We start from the raw sequence: 13,493 nt of genomic DNA, 5'->3' as shown, positions 1-13,493 counted from the left end.
CAAATGATAATATCACGATTTGAATTCGAATTGTACTTACATATGTATGTAACTATGTGCTAATATGTATATGCGTATGAAAATTTAAATGAAGAAATGTAATTTACAGACAATATTCTTGTAATATATTAAGTTTTTTAGGATATTATGATAGTATGTCATAAATATATATAACATATCCACATACATATTTGTGAATTTACATATTATCAAACATATGAAATATTTAAAAAGTATCTCTTACTTGTACATTACCTACAAATATTACTTTGAAAATAGCATAATTTAATGATAATGTTATCAATTTTCAAAATTCAGAAAAATTCGCAAAATGATATTCATATCAATTAATATGATTGCATGTAAACGTACAAAAATATAAGCGAAAGGCCAACATACCTCTGTAATAGCAATGTATATTTCTCAGCATAATTTTCATTGAATGATCAGCTCTGTTCACGCGCCACTGCTAAAATTTGTCCTTCTGATCTTGCTGTGGTGAAACGCGCTCATCGCACTTTGTTAGCCAAAAATATTTTTTACGCTCTCCGCGCCGTGAACCTTCTCTATTATTTTACGTTCTCTGCTACTACTATACAGTATACTACTATACTGTATCTGCCAGAATACCAAAATGAGACTCCTGACTAACAGAGTCACTAAATTACGATTGTGACAATTAGAGACATGAGACAATAGTGACAAACAGAATACCGATAACAGTATTATATACATATACATTATCTAACTTTAAATAATAATTTCTTTCGCTCGGCAATATGTTCAAATATCATTGAACATGCTTACTTGTTTAGTGTCAGACAATTAGAGACATGAGACAATCGTGACAAGCGGAATACGATATTAAGCTTAACTTTCTTATATTTAGTCCTCCCTTTGTGTTTGCAATGTCGATGCTTCCATTCCTTGACTTTTGTGCTCAACATTGCTGCAGTCGTTTGTGTGCATCTACTTCGTCTATTACCAGTTCCACGTTGAGGTTCTTTCCCTATCTTGTGGTTGCAGAATCATTCTAATCATCTTCCGCTTGGTTCTGCATTTTAGCAGTTTCGCGAGCTATAATTGTTGGCTGCTTTCCATAATTTACAAAGTCCTTTCCTTTTTTAGTGAGATTAGGATTTGGCTCAACTAAAACATCCGTGCTCTTTTTCGGTAATTGTGTTGAATTGAACTTTCTCTTCCTTCTCATACGCTTCAGCATCATTTTCCAAAATGTGGTCGGTTGCATCAGCTTCGTTCTTATCTTCAAACTCTTTTACTTGGACTTCACTTTCCCACATTTCTCCAAAATGTGCGCCTGCCGAAAGAGATAGTTGACAAGATACCAATTCAGTTGGTTTTTCTTCAGTTATTGAAGATTCATGAAATTCTTCAAAGGATTTTTCTTCAACTTCATTTTCCTTTTTGTCTTCCCCTATTACATCTGCTGCTTCTTCCTAAGCAGAAGATAGAGGGAGTAATTGAACTGTTATATGTTATTTTACCTTTTGTACCACATTAGTTAGCTTTGGTTCTTTAACATCGCCGGAATTTAAATTTTTCTAATTCCAAGTTATGACGAAAAGTATGTTGAGCTGTTCTATTTTAACCTTTGTTTGCAAATTTCAACTTCTTGGAAATATTCTTCAACAATTTCTTCATATAAGTATTCAACTGCTGCATTGCTATAGAAATTGTTGAACATCTTTTTTATTTGATTGAACATAATTTGATGAGGAGGATGGTGTCATATGTAGAGGAGGATGGAGTCATATGTAGAAGTTCACGCAAGTGAGGAAAGTTCTCTGATCGCCATTCACTTGGGAGTGGCCAAAAACGATTCTTTTACAGTTCAGTTCACGACTTCCGGTCTTTGACCAAGTATCCTCTGGGTAGCCTAAGAACATCCGTTTGAAGGCGAGCTAACGTGAGAAGGCGAAACAATTCCCTGCAAAGGGTTGTGCGCTGGGTTTGGGACCCGCCACGTAAAAAAACACTCCAATGGAAAATCAGCAACAGCCTCGGATAAGAGACCCCCCTTTTGATGACGACCTGGGCAAACGAAATAAGGACTACGAATTAAGGGCATGCACCTGGAATGTCCGGTCCCTTAATTGGGAAGGTGCCGCTGCCCAGCTGGTTGATGTCCTCGTAAAAATAAAGGCTGACATCACCGCCGTCCAAGAAATGCGATGGACGGGACAAGGACAGAGACGAGTAAGTCCTTGTGACATTTACTACAGTGGCCATATAAAGGAGCGCAAGTTTGGTGTAGGATTCGTGATGGGAGAGAGACTCCGTCGCCGAGTACTGTCGTTCACTGCGGTGAATGAACGTCTAGCCACAATCCGCATCAAAGCGAGGTTCTTCAACATATCGCTGATTTGCGCCCACGCCCCGACGGAAGAGAAGGACGATGTGGCCAAAGATGCCTTCTATGAGCGCTTGGAGCGCGCTTATGAGAGCTGCCCCCGCCACGATGTCGAAATCGTGCTTGGCGACTATAACGCCAGGGTGGGCAAAGAAGGTATATTTGGCACTACGGTCGGTAAATTCAGCCTCCACGACGAAACATCCCCAAATGGGTTGAGGCTGATCGACTTCGCCGTTGCCCGAAATATGGTTATCTGTAGTACAAGATTCCAGCATAAGAAGATTCATCAAGCTACCTGGCTGTCTCCGGATCGAAAAACTACCAACCAGAACGATCATTTTGTGATAGACGGAAGACACGTCTCCAGTGTTTTAGATGTGCGTGCGCTCCGAGGTCCTAACATCGACTCGGACCACTACCTTGTTGCAGCTAAGATTCGCACCCGCCTCTGTGCAGCAAAAAACGCACGTCAACAAACACAAGGAAGGTTCGACGTCAAGAAGCTGCAATCACAACAGACAACCGAACGATTTTCTACCGGGCTTGCATTCCTGCTCTCTGAGAGCACTCGTCAACTACTCGGTATAAGGGAACTGTGGAACGGAATTTCAAACTCCTTACGTACAGTTGTAACCGAAACCATTGGTTTTCGGAAAGTGCAAAGAACAGCTGGTACGACGAGGTGTGCCGTGTCGCAGCTGAGAGAAAACAGGCTCCCTACCTCGCAACGTTACGATCGACCACGACACGTGCGGCATGGGATAGTTACCGAGAGTTGAAGAGGGAAGAGAGACGCATTTCAGACAGAAAAAGAAAGAGGCCGAAATGCGTGAGTACGAAGAGCTTGATAAGCTGGCCGACAGGGGAAATGCTCGAAAATTCTACGAAAAAATGGAGCGGCTAACAGAAGGTTTCAAGACCGGAGCATACTCTTGTAGAACCCCCAAAGGTGATCTAATCACCGATGCCCAGATCATAGTTAAATTATGGAGGGAACACTTCTCCAGCCTACTGAATGGCAGTGAACGCACAACACCACGAGAAGGAGAACCCGATTCCCCAATCGATGACGATGGAGCAGACGTTCCATTACCCGACCATGAAGAAGTTCGAATAGCAATTACCCGCCTCAAAAACAACAAAGCGGCAGGGGCCGACGGACTGCCAGACGAGCTATTCAAACACGGCGGCGAAGAACTAATGCATCAGCATGCATCAGCTTCTTTGTAAAATATGGTCGGACGAAAGCATGCCCAACGATTGGAATTTAAGTGTGTTATGCCCAATCCATAAAAAAGGAGACCCCAAAATCTGCGCCAACTACCGTGGGATTAGCCTCCTCAACATCGCATATAAGGTTCTATCAAGCGTATTGTGTGAAAGATTAAAGCCAACCGTCAATAAACTGATTGGACCTTATCAGTGTGGCTTTAGACCTGGCAAATCAACAACCGACCAGATATTCACCATGCGCCAAATCTTGGAAAATACCCGTGAAAGGAGAATCGACACACACCACCTCTTCGTCGATTTCAAAGCTGCTTTCGACAGCACGAAAAGGAGCTGCCTTTTTGCCGGGATGTCTGAATTTGGTATCCCCGCAAAACTAATACGGCTGTGTAAACTGACGTTGAGCAACACCAAAAGCTCCGTCAGAATCGGGAAGGACCTCTCCGAGCCGTTCGATACCAAACGAGGTTTCAGACAAGGCGATTCCCTATCGTGCGACTTCTTCAACTTGCTTCTGGAGAAAATAGTTCGAGCAGCAGATCTAAATAGAGAAGGTACCATCTTTTATAAGAGTGTACAGCTGCTGGCGTATGCCGATGATATTGATATCATCGGCTTCAACACCCGCGCTGTTAGTTCTGCTTTCTCCAGGCTGGACAAGGAAGCACAGAAAATGGGTCTGGCAGTGAACGAGGGCAAGACGAAATATCTCCTGTCATCAAACAAACAGTCGTCGCACTCGCGACTTGGCTCTCACGTCACTGTTGACAGTCATAACATTGAAGTTGTTTATAATTTCGTCTACCTAGGAACCAGCGTAAGCACCACCAACAATGTCAGCCTAGAGATCCAACGCAGAATAACTCTTGCCAACAGGTGCTACTTCGGACTGAGTAGGCAATTGAGAAGCAAAGTCCTCTCTCGACAAACAAAAACCAAACTCTATAAGTCACTCATAATTCCCGTCCTACTATATGGTGCAGAGTCTTGGACGATGTCAACAACGGATGAGTCGATGTTGCGAGTTTTCGAGAGAAAAGTTTTGCGAAAGATTTATGGTCCTATGCGCGTTGGCCACGGCGAATATCGCATTCGATGGAACGATGAGCTCTACGAGATATACGACGACATCGACATAGTTCTGCGAATTAAAAGACAGTGGCTACGTTGGCTAGGTCATGTTGTCCGAATGGACGGAAACACTTCAGCTCTGAAAGTATTCGACGCTGTTCCTGCATCGATCTCTTCGATGGCTGATTCCTCCAGCAGTTCGAGTAAATGTGGTATTTCTTTCAATCGCATCTCAAATCCAGTATTAATTCTAAAAGGTGATTGTCTGGTGCTTCTTGGCGGCGTGCTGTTGATTATTTGCTGCACACGCTCCACGTGCTTGTACCAGTTTCCAGAACTCTCGTTTCCCAACTTAGATATCATCGGAATAATAATCTGGTGCATGCGCTCTACTTGCCCGTTTGCTCGTGGCACTCCCGTAGCGATTAATAAATGCTGGATTTCCTCATCCTCGTAAGACTGTTTAAACAAATTCGACGTAAAGGCCGCGCCTCTGTCTGTTATGACACGTTTTGGATTTCCGAAAACGGCTGCTCTTTTCTTTAAGCATTCGACGACTGCATCAGCTCCTATGTTCTTAGTTGGATATAGCCAAACGAACTTGGAAAATGCGTCCACCATCACAAGGATGTAGTTATATGCCTTCTTTGTCGACTCCAGCGGTCCAACGTGATCGAGATGTAATGTTTCCAAAGGCTTATACTCTTTACTAATGGGATTTAGGAAACCTTCTTTCTTTCCGGACTTTGTAACGTTGACGATACACTCTATGCAACTTCTTACAACCTTTGTTGTCTTCCTATTAAAATTTGGTATATAAAATGTTTTTTCTACTGCTTCTTCCGTTTTCTTTATGGAAAAGTGTCCTTGCCTATGTGCCATGTTGATGATTTCGTTTTCCATGAGTGATGGAAATACCAGGAGTTCTCTTGTTGGATCCTTATACAGTACTCCATGTTTGATATAAAAGTCTTCGTAGTCGCTCTTCCTGTGCTTGCTTCAGCCGGTGGATTAGGGAATCTTCTATAATGAGATAAGATACACTACTCAACGCATCTACATATCGCATTTTTGAACCGTTTCTATGTTCTATCTCGTAGCAAAAGTCTTGTAGGAACATTGCCCAACGAGATACTCTTAATGGCACATCTCGTTTCCGCATCATCATTGCGAATGCATTACAATCTGTTATTATCTTAAAGCTTATCCCCAACAAATATACTCTTTACTTCTTAAGTGCTTCTATAATCGCTAGTACCTCGAGTTCGTACGAATGGTACTTTTCCTCTGCTGGTTTTGTCTTCCGACTCGTGTATTGAACTGGATGGAACGCTTTATCGTCGAAATCCTTCTGAAGTAGCACTGCTCCGTACCCGGACATACAAGCGTCTGTATGTATCTCAGTCACTGCTTTCGGATTGTATAACATAAGGACTGGTGCGCTGATCAATGCTGACTTCAACTTCTGGAATGCCTCCAACTGCTTGTCGCGCAACTCGAACTTAGCCTCTTTCCTGAGTAGATCCGACAGCGGTTTGGCTATTACAGCATATCCATCGACAAATCTTCTAAAGTATGATGTCAATCCCAGGAATCTCTGCAAAGCCTTCTGGTCATGTGACAGTGGGAAATTCCTAATCGCTTTCGTTTTTGCATCAGATGGTTTTATCAAACCGTTTTCTATAACATAGCCTAGAAAGTCTATTTTACTTATAAGAAACTGACATTTCTCCCATTTCATCCGCAAACCATATTCTTCCGCTCTTCGTAGAACTCGTTCTAAACTGTGTACGCCTTCAGTGTAATCCTTGGAGAGAATAACTAAATCGTCCATGTAAGCCACCACAGTATCGTCTTGTATAAGATCTCTAAATACTGCTGAAATAAATCGTGGAAAAACTGCCGGCGAATTCGATATACCAAAAGGCACGTATTGGAATTCATATTGCCCGTTGTATGTAATGAATGCGGTGTACTTCCTTGAGGAAGGCTCCACTGGAACATGGAAACGTAAAAACATTAGCACCCTGTAACTTTTCGATAACATCGTCGATATTTGGCATCGGGAAGTTATCGTGAACTATCTTTGTGTTTAATTGCCGATAATCGCAACACAAACGTTTCTTTCCATCTTTCTTCGAAACTAACACCACTGGTGACACATAATTTCAATTACTGGGTTTGATGATCCCATCCTTCAACCATTCCTTAACTTGTTCATCCACTTCCTGTCTATCGGTGTATGACATTCGTCTGGGATTTTCATATACTGGGGTGTCATCTGAAAGTAAGATCTTCATCTCTACTGGCGAATTCGAATTGTTTGTAGGTTTATAATTCGCTACCATTCTTCTTACTATAGTTGCTTGCTCTTTGTTGAGGTGTGAAAGATCGACTTCGTCCACAGGTACCTTCTCCATTCCTGTGACAATACACAGGGTTCCAAACTCTTCGCTCAGTTTAGTAATCCTGTTATCACCTTCATCAATTGGGTTGTTCGTAGCATAAGTGCCCATCTCCGCGGTCTCATGAACCAACTTCGAACTCGCTTCTGAAATCCTGAACTCTCTTGGCTCCTTAGCTACAACAGCGCCCTCGCTCTCATTGTTTGCTACCTACAAAGCCCTTCTATCACGGATTTTCCTGCGACACTTCTTAACGACTTCCATATACTGCTCCTCATCTTTATGCACCCTTATGCCCACGTTTAATTTTACATCAAACTTCTTAGGCTTCGCTGACCCAACACTGCAATCTTTCCTTACTGCTCCAGTATTCACTTACTCCTTGCTCTGTGGCTTTTCCTCCACCTTCTTCCTCTGCCTGAACTCGGCGCCATCTTCCGTAACGAATAAATCGACTTGCCTCAGAACGTCGTTATCAATCACAGGCGCATATTTGATGTCTCGCTTTCTCACTACGTGAAATTTTACTTCCAACTTTATGTTGTCTATCTCGATGGATGTGGTAAAGCAACCCATTGTTGTAAGTTTGCTGATACCGATACCCATCAACTGGCGCTGTTCACTACTTAAGTCAACATCCGGACTAAGTGTGTTTAACATATCGTAACGTATAATGCATAAGTCGCTACCTGTGTCGATTAATGCCGACGGAGATTTTCCGTTGAAACTTACATCCTTAAAAATCAATCCACTCCGCTTCTCCGATTTTACGATTTCTCCTTCATCCGTCATATTATTGACACTGCTTTGTTCCGATTTAGGAGTTTTCCTTTCTGCCTTACGGTTAGCTGCACGATGACCCTCTTTACCGCAATTGTAACACGATGTCTTATTGCGTGGACAGCTTCTAGCGAGATGTGATGAATCCCCGCAGCCAAAACATTTCCTGCTAAATGGAACTGCTTTCTGGAAATCCTTGTTTGACGACGATGCCTTCTCCTGGTTCCCATTCACGGGTTGTGACTGGCTGTAACGAGTCTTCTCGTATAATAACTTGTTTAATTACTTGTTTGTTAAACGAATTTTATTACAATATTCCTTTTAATCTTTTGCATACAGTTTCCGAAGTAAAATATTTTCTATAACTCGAATTTTATTACAATATCCGCATATCCGCATTTAACTTTCTTATATATTTATAAGTATATCTCACATAAGAATTTTTAAAAACGTATTTTCATCAATAAAAGTTTGTTGCGATATTCGCCATAAGGTTTCACAAAAATATTAAATAACTTATTTTTCAAAAACTGTACAATTGTATGTATATCAAAAGACTTAGCTGCTTCTCCAATGAAATGTAACGCCACCTCCAACGATGAACTGTACTTTACCGTACACACTGTATATACCCGCCGTTACTGCTGCTGCTGCTGCTGTTACTGATGCTGATGCTACTGCGGATGCTGTTGTTACTGATGCTGATGCTGCTGTTACTGCTACTGCTGCTGCTGCTGTTACTGACGCTGATGCTGTTGCTACTGCGACTACTGCTGGTGCTGATACTGCTACTGCTGCTACTACTGCTGCTGCTGCTGGTGCTGTTACTGCTACTGCTGCTACGTCTTCGCCGACGCTGCGCCATGTTGCTAGCGCTCCTTTCGCCAGCCAGGCTTTACCACTCGTCCGTTATGCGGCTTGGGTACCGCAATTTTCGCACACCACGGACCACTTGTATGAACGCGCTTAGTATGTAAAAAAACTTTAAATCGCACTTTAATACCTTTTCTGACACCACTTGTAGGATTGATTTAAAAATTGCCGTTTCTTTTGTAATTGTAATATTTATTTAAAATATAAATCGCGAGTTTTATTATTTTATGTAACCTTTTTATGCACACATGCATGTGGAGTGGTCCGTGGTTGCCGGTGGTCTTGCGTGGTCTGTCCGTTTGTCTGTCCTTAATTCGTCTTCGTACCTACTGTTTCGTTGTCATTCCAGTCCGTTCGCTACTGTCACATCTGTTCCCTACCCAGTGTTGCATTTCTATTTTAGTCCTATTGTCCGTTTACACAGTCCCACATGAATTGCTTCAATTTTTGTTTTTCTTAATGGCTTTCCTGAGATAGTGTTGAACGTGTGTAACACCTTTTCGGATAAATCTGCTTGGGCTTCAAGAATTTTCTTCCTGTTTATTCTCATTGTGAAAGTTTTTCCTCAACACTTCTCCTATTTATTGATTAACTGCTTGTTATTCTCCAAAGAAATCGTTTAGTTTTTTACTAATAAGGCTTATGTGATCAGATTGATATGCGGGAATATATATCCGTCTTACAATTATTATTTTAATGTTGTTAATATGCGGGAATATTCACCCGTCTAACAATTATAATGTTTTAATTTGTATGCATTTTGAACAGGGATTTTTTGTATATTGCCTGCTTTGTAAATATAGGACTTTTTAATTTTGGCCGAGCAATATGTCCGGCTCGAAGGACCAAAAATGTTGGATTTGTATGATCAAACATAGAACTCAAAAAATAATCCTGATATTCTTACCGCTGGTGGGGGGAAAGTCATCCTTGAGTGAGATTATATTCATTCTGATATTATTTTGATTTTTTCATTACTTATATACTATTTTAGGAAACTATCTTAAATAATTTTATGTTGCATGATACGGGGTTGTTTTCAAGTGCGCAATTTTATACATGTGTTTAGTGTTATCTCATCTGTAAATTTACGACTTGTGTTCACCCATTTAGTTTACAATTCTTATATGCTTATTATTATTAGATGCGCGTGGCATGTAAGTGCATGTGTCTGTATATGTACATGTGTATGTACATATGTTTAACATATTTGAACACAAATATTTATGTTTAGTTAACTGTATGTGTTTTAACATATGTATGTATTTATGTATTATAATATCTCGACTTTGCTGACACTAAACAAGTAAACACGCTCAATAATATTTGAACCTTATTTTGTATATGCGCAATGAAAAAATCTTGTTGGATCGCATGCATCGTCTTCTGCAAGTTCATATGACCAAAATTGTGATCATTTCGGATAATTTCTTTCTCCATATTTCTCGATTCTATCAATAGGTCTTGACCCTTCCATTGCTTATATAACACTCCGTTTTTTTGACGTAATCTGCTCATCATTTGTTGCGCCTTTTGAATTTGTACTTGTATTTGCGATGTAACGACTATAACCAGTTAAAGGCTTAAGCTGTCAATGCGGTTTATTCTCTCTCCTGATCAATGTTTAATATTATAATTAAAATCTTGTAGATATATGAGCCATTGAACCACTTCTATGGGTACATTTACATACATTTTTTTTCGTGGCAGTCTGCTTAAACGCCGAACAATCGGTGGCAAAATCAAATTGAATTCCCATTAAATAATGACACAACGTCACACTTCACTTCGCTCCACAGAACTCTTTTCCAAAATTTGACTCCTTTTCTAAATGTTCTTTAGCATAGTCCAGTCGTGGCTCTTATGCTTTTTTTTTGCCAAGTGTGAATTTTCCGACTTATTCGTCTAAACAACAGATCATCATATAAACGAATTCGCACAAATCTACTGGATACGTTAAGCCCAAATTCGTTGTATATTTCCACCATAATCTCTCGGGATGACTTAAAAGGATCACCCTTGCTTTTTCTAATGTCTATGTATATCGAAAAGTTCCGTTGTTTTATGCCCACGAGCTTTGTGGATGTTTTTCTTTTTGAGCAAATTTGGATACCTTTCAACAAAATTGATGGCATTGTATACCATTTTCCTCGAACCACTCATAATTTCGGCAATCTGTCTAACTGCCTCTTTGTAAGGACCAAATATTATTATCCATTTTTACAGTGTACAATGCATATTTCTGCCCATTTTGAAAATATGTTAATTTTTTTATAGTTATACAGCGTATTTTTTGCACTATTGCTAATTAACAATGAGTATTTGTACAAATAACTAAAAGTGTGCTATTTCATTGTCCAACCAAACTTCGTTACTCTCCGAGTAAAACGAGTAACAACAAAAAAGTAGCCATGATAACGGCATACGCTTAAAGTTATAAGTTGTGGAAGCCATGCCATACATAAACGTGGAAAATTGTTAAGATTCACTTACTTGATAAAACTGAAAACTTATTTGAATAACTTAATTTGAAAGTGTGCTATTTCTCTGTCCATGACTGTATGTAACCTTTCTTGTAGAGATGAAGTCTTTCGACTCCAATAAAACACGGAATGCCACTTCTCTTCATTAGAGTGATTCAAAAAAAAAAATTTTTTTTTTTCGTTTGGTACTCGGAAAAATAGGTTCCTAGACACCTCTAAGAAAGCCTCTCCAAACATGAGTTTTTAATTGTAACGGGAAGGTCCTCCTACATACAGTTTTCTATTTTTTCTTATTATCAGATAGAAAAATTTATATCTCGCTTCCAATTACTTAAAAAAATTTCTTGTTCCTCAGATTTTGTAGGAAATTGAATGCTCTACAAAAAAGGTCTATTATGATTTTTTCGTTAACCCAAACGTTTAAAAGATATTAACAGTTAAAGTTTGATTATTTTTGGGAAAATTTTTTATTTCTTATGAATTTTATAACTCAATGAAAAAAATTATTATGAATGATGAAATTCATAGTTTTGTAGGAAATTTACTGCTCTATAAAAATGGTCTTATTTGATTTTTCAATTAAGTTAAGCGTTTACGAGATATTCATCGTCAAACATCAATACATATTAGGGTGGATCAAAAAAAAATTTTTTTTTTCGTTTAGTACTCTGAAAAATAGGTTCCTAGACACCTCTAAGAAAGCCTCTCCAAAAATCTATTCTCCACTCCCGAACGCGACACTTTTTAAAATTTTATTACTCATTTTATTTTAAATAAAACTATTTAACAAATCGTATTAAATCGAATTGGTGATATTATATGCTTTCCGCGACGAAATTCATTCAAAACTAAAATCCCGTTGACGATTTCTTCTTCAACTTTCATTTTTGGCGCAATTTCCCCAGTAAAAGATATATTATTATATATTGTATATATATACTATATTAGACTTAGAAAAAAATCTAACTAAAGCAGAATCCCCTCTTTATCTTTCATTTTGACGCAATTTCCCCCTAAATATACATATGTATATGTTAGCTTTAAAAAAAGTCATATATAGGATACAGGAAATTTTCCGTCAACCAAAAATCACCTGCATATAAATACACATGTATACAGGTATCCCTCGAATAGCACGGTACTTGAGTTGCACGAAATCTCGAATAGCACGGTTAAAAATTGCGACAACCCTCGAATAACACGGAGTTCGAATTACACGAAGTCGCGAAAATTCCTGTTAAAAATTGAGTATAATTTTCCTTCAAACGACTGTTAGTAGTATGACGCAATAATGCATTTGAATCAGTGGTTGAACATATGTAATTTAAAAATTATTGCGTTTATAAAATGTTACCTTTTAAATTTTTAAGTTTCACTTTTCTAAATTGAATGATTTTTTTTTATTTTTGTATTACTGAAATTTTAAAACTAAAAATAAAAAAAATGTGTTCTTATTTTTAATTTTTTCTTAATTAATCTTTGGAACTCAAATAACACGATTTCGATTAACACGGAACCAATTAACCGTGTTATTCGAGGGATACCTGTATTATGTATATTGCCCTACATTGATTCTCGTTCTTTTATATTAACATGTTATTTCTCATGGACTCTAAAAAACCCTCAATCGCTGTTAAATGGGGTGAAACACGCTTATAAGTTGTCTGTGGTGAGACTCTCTCATCTCTACCGAGTACCCCTTCGAAAAATTACGATATCTAAAACGTGAACCAGAGAACGTATAATATAAACAGAGAACGTTTATAATAGAGAAGGTTCACGTTTTAGATATCGTAACTTTTCGCAGCAGTACTCGGCAGAGATGAGGGAGTTTCACCACAGACAAATTTTAAGCGTGTTTCACCATAGTTTTGCAGCAGGGGACTCGAAAATAGCAGAATTGAGCATTTTCGGTGTTAAATGAGAAACATAATGCTAATTTCAATGTCAAGAAATGAACGCCTACAGATTCTGTTAATTTTCTATGCGCAACCGACTCGGCATATAATTTATAGATGATCGGTATATATTTGGGATCAAAGCATATACTTAATGTATAAATATGTATATATGTATATTACAATTTATCTACATACATACATAAGTATTTCACGATGATTCCATGCAAACATTAAAAATATACAATAGAGTAAATTTTGTATTATTACCCAAATAATTAGTATAAGTTGAAGGTAGTTAGTCTTAAATTTATACATTTACATTGCATTAAAAGTTTTGATATCATCTTAAAAGATCTAGCGGTCGCACATGTGCTTG

At 38.7% G+C, this 13,493-nt stretch overlaps 1 protein-coding gene across 1 annotated transcript; it reads right to left on the bottom strand.

Annotated features, from left to right (window-relative positions):
* Window positions 1–7,455: 7,455 nt before the first annotated feature.
* LOC126766991 (putative uncharacterized protein DDB_G0277255) lies at window positions 7,456–8,725 on the bottom strand. The gene is made up of 2 exons (XM_050484628.1): window positions 8,493–8,725; window positions 7,456–8,107 (listed from the first exon to the last, which is right to left on the bottom strand). Exons 1-2 carry the CDS (start codon window positions 8,723–8,725, stop codon window positions 7,456–7,458), a joined length of 885 nt encoding a protein of 294 aa, XP_050340585.1.
* Between the last annotated feature and the right edge of the window lie 4,768 nt (window positions 8,726–13,493).

Source organism: Bactrocera neohumeralis, unplaced genomic scaffold (assembly GCF_024586455.1).
Source record: "Bactrocera neohumeralis isolate Rockhampton unplaced genomic scaffold, APGP_CSIRO_Bneo_wtdbg2-racon-allhic-juicebox.fasta_v2 ctg3442, whole genome shotgun sequence".
NCBI classification, from domain to species: Eukaryota; Metazoa; Arthropoda; class Insecta; order Diptera; family Tephritidae; genus Bactrocera; species Bactrocera neohumeralis.
Note: the sequence above shows the minus strand (reverse complement) of the source record. Positions and strands in the feature narration are given on the sequence as shown.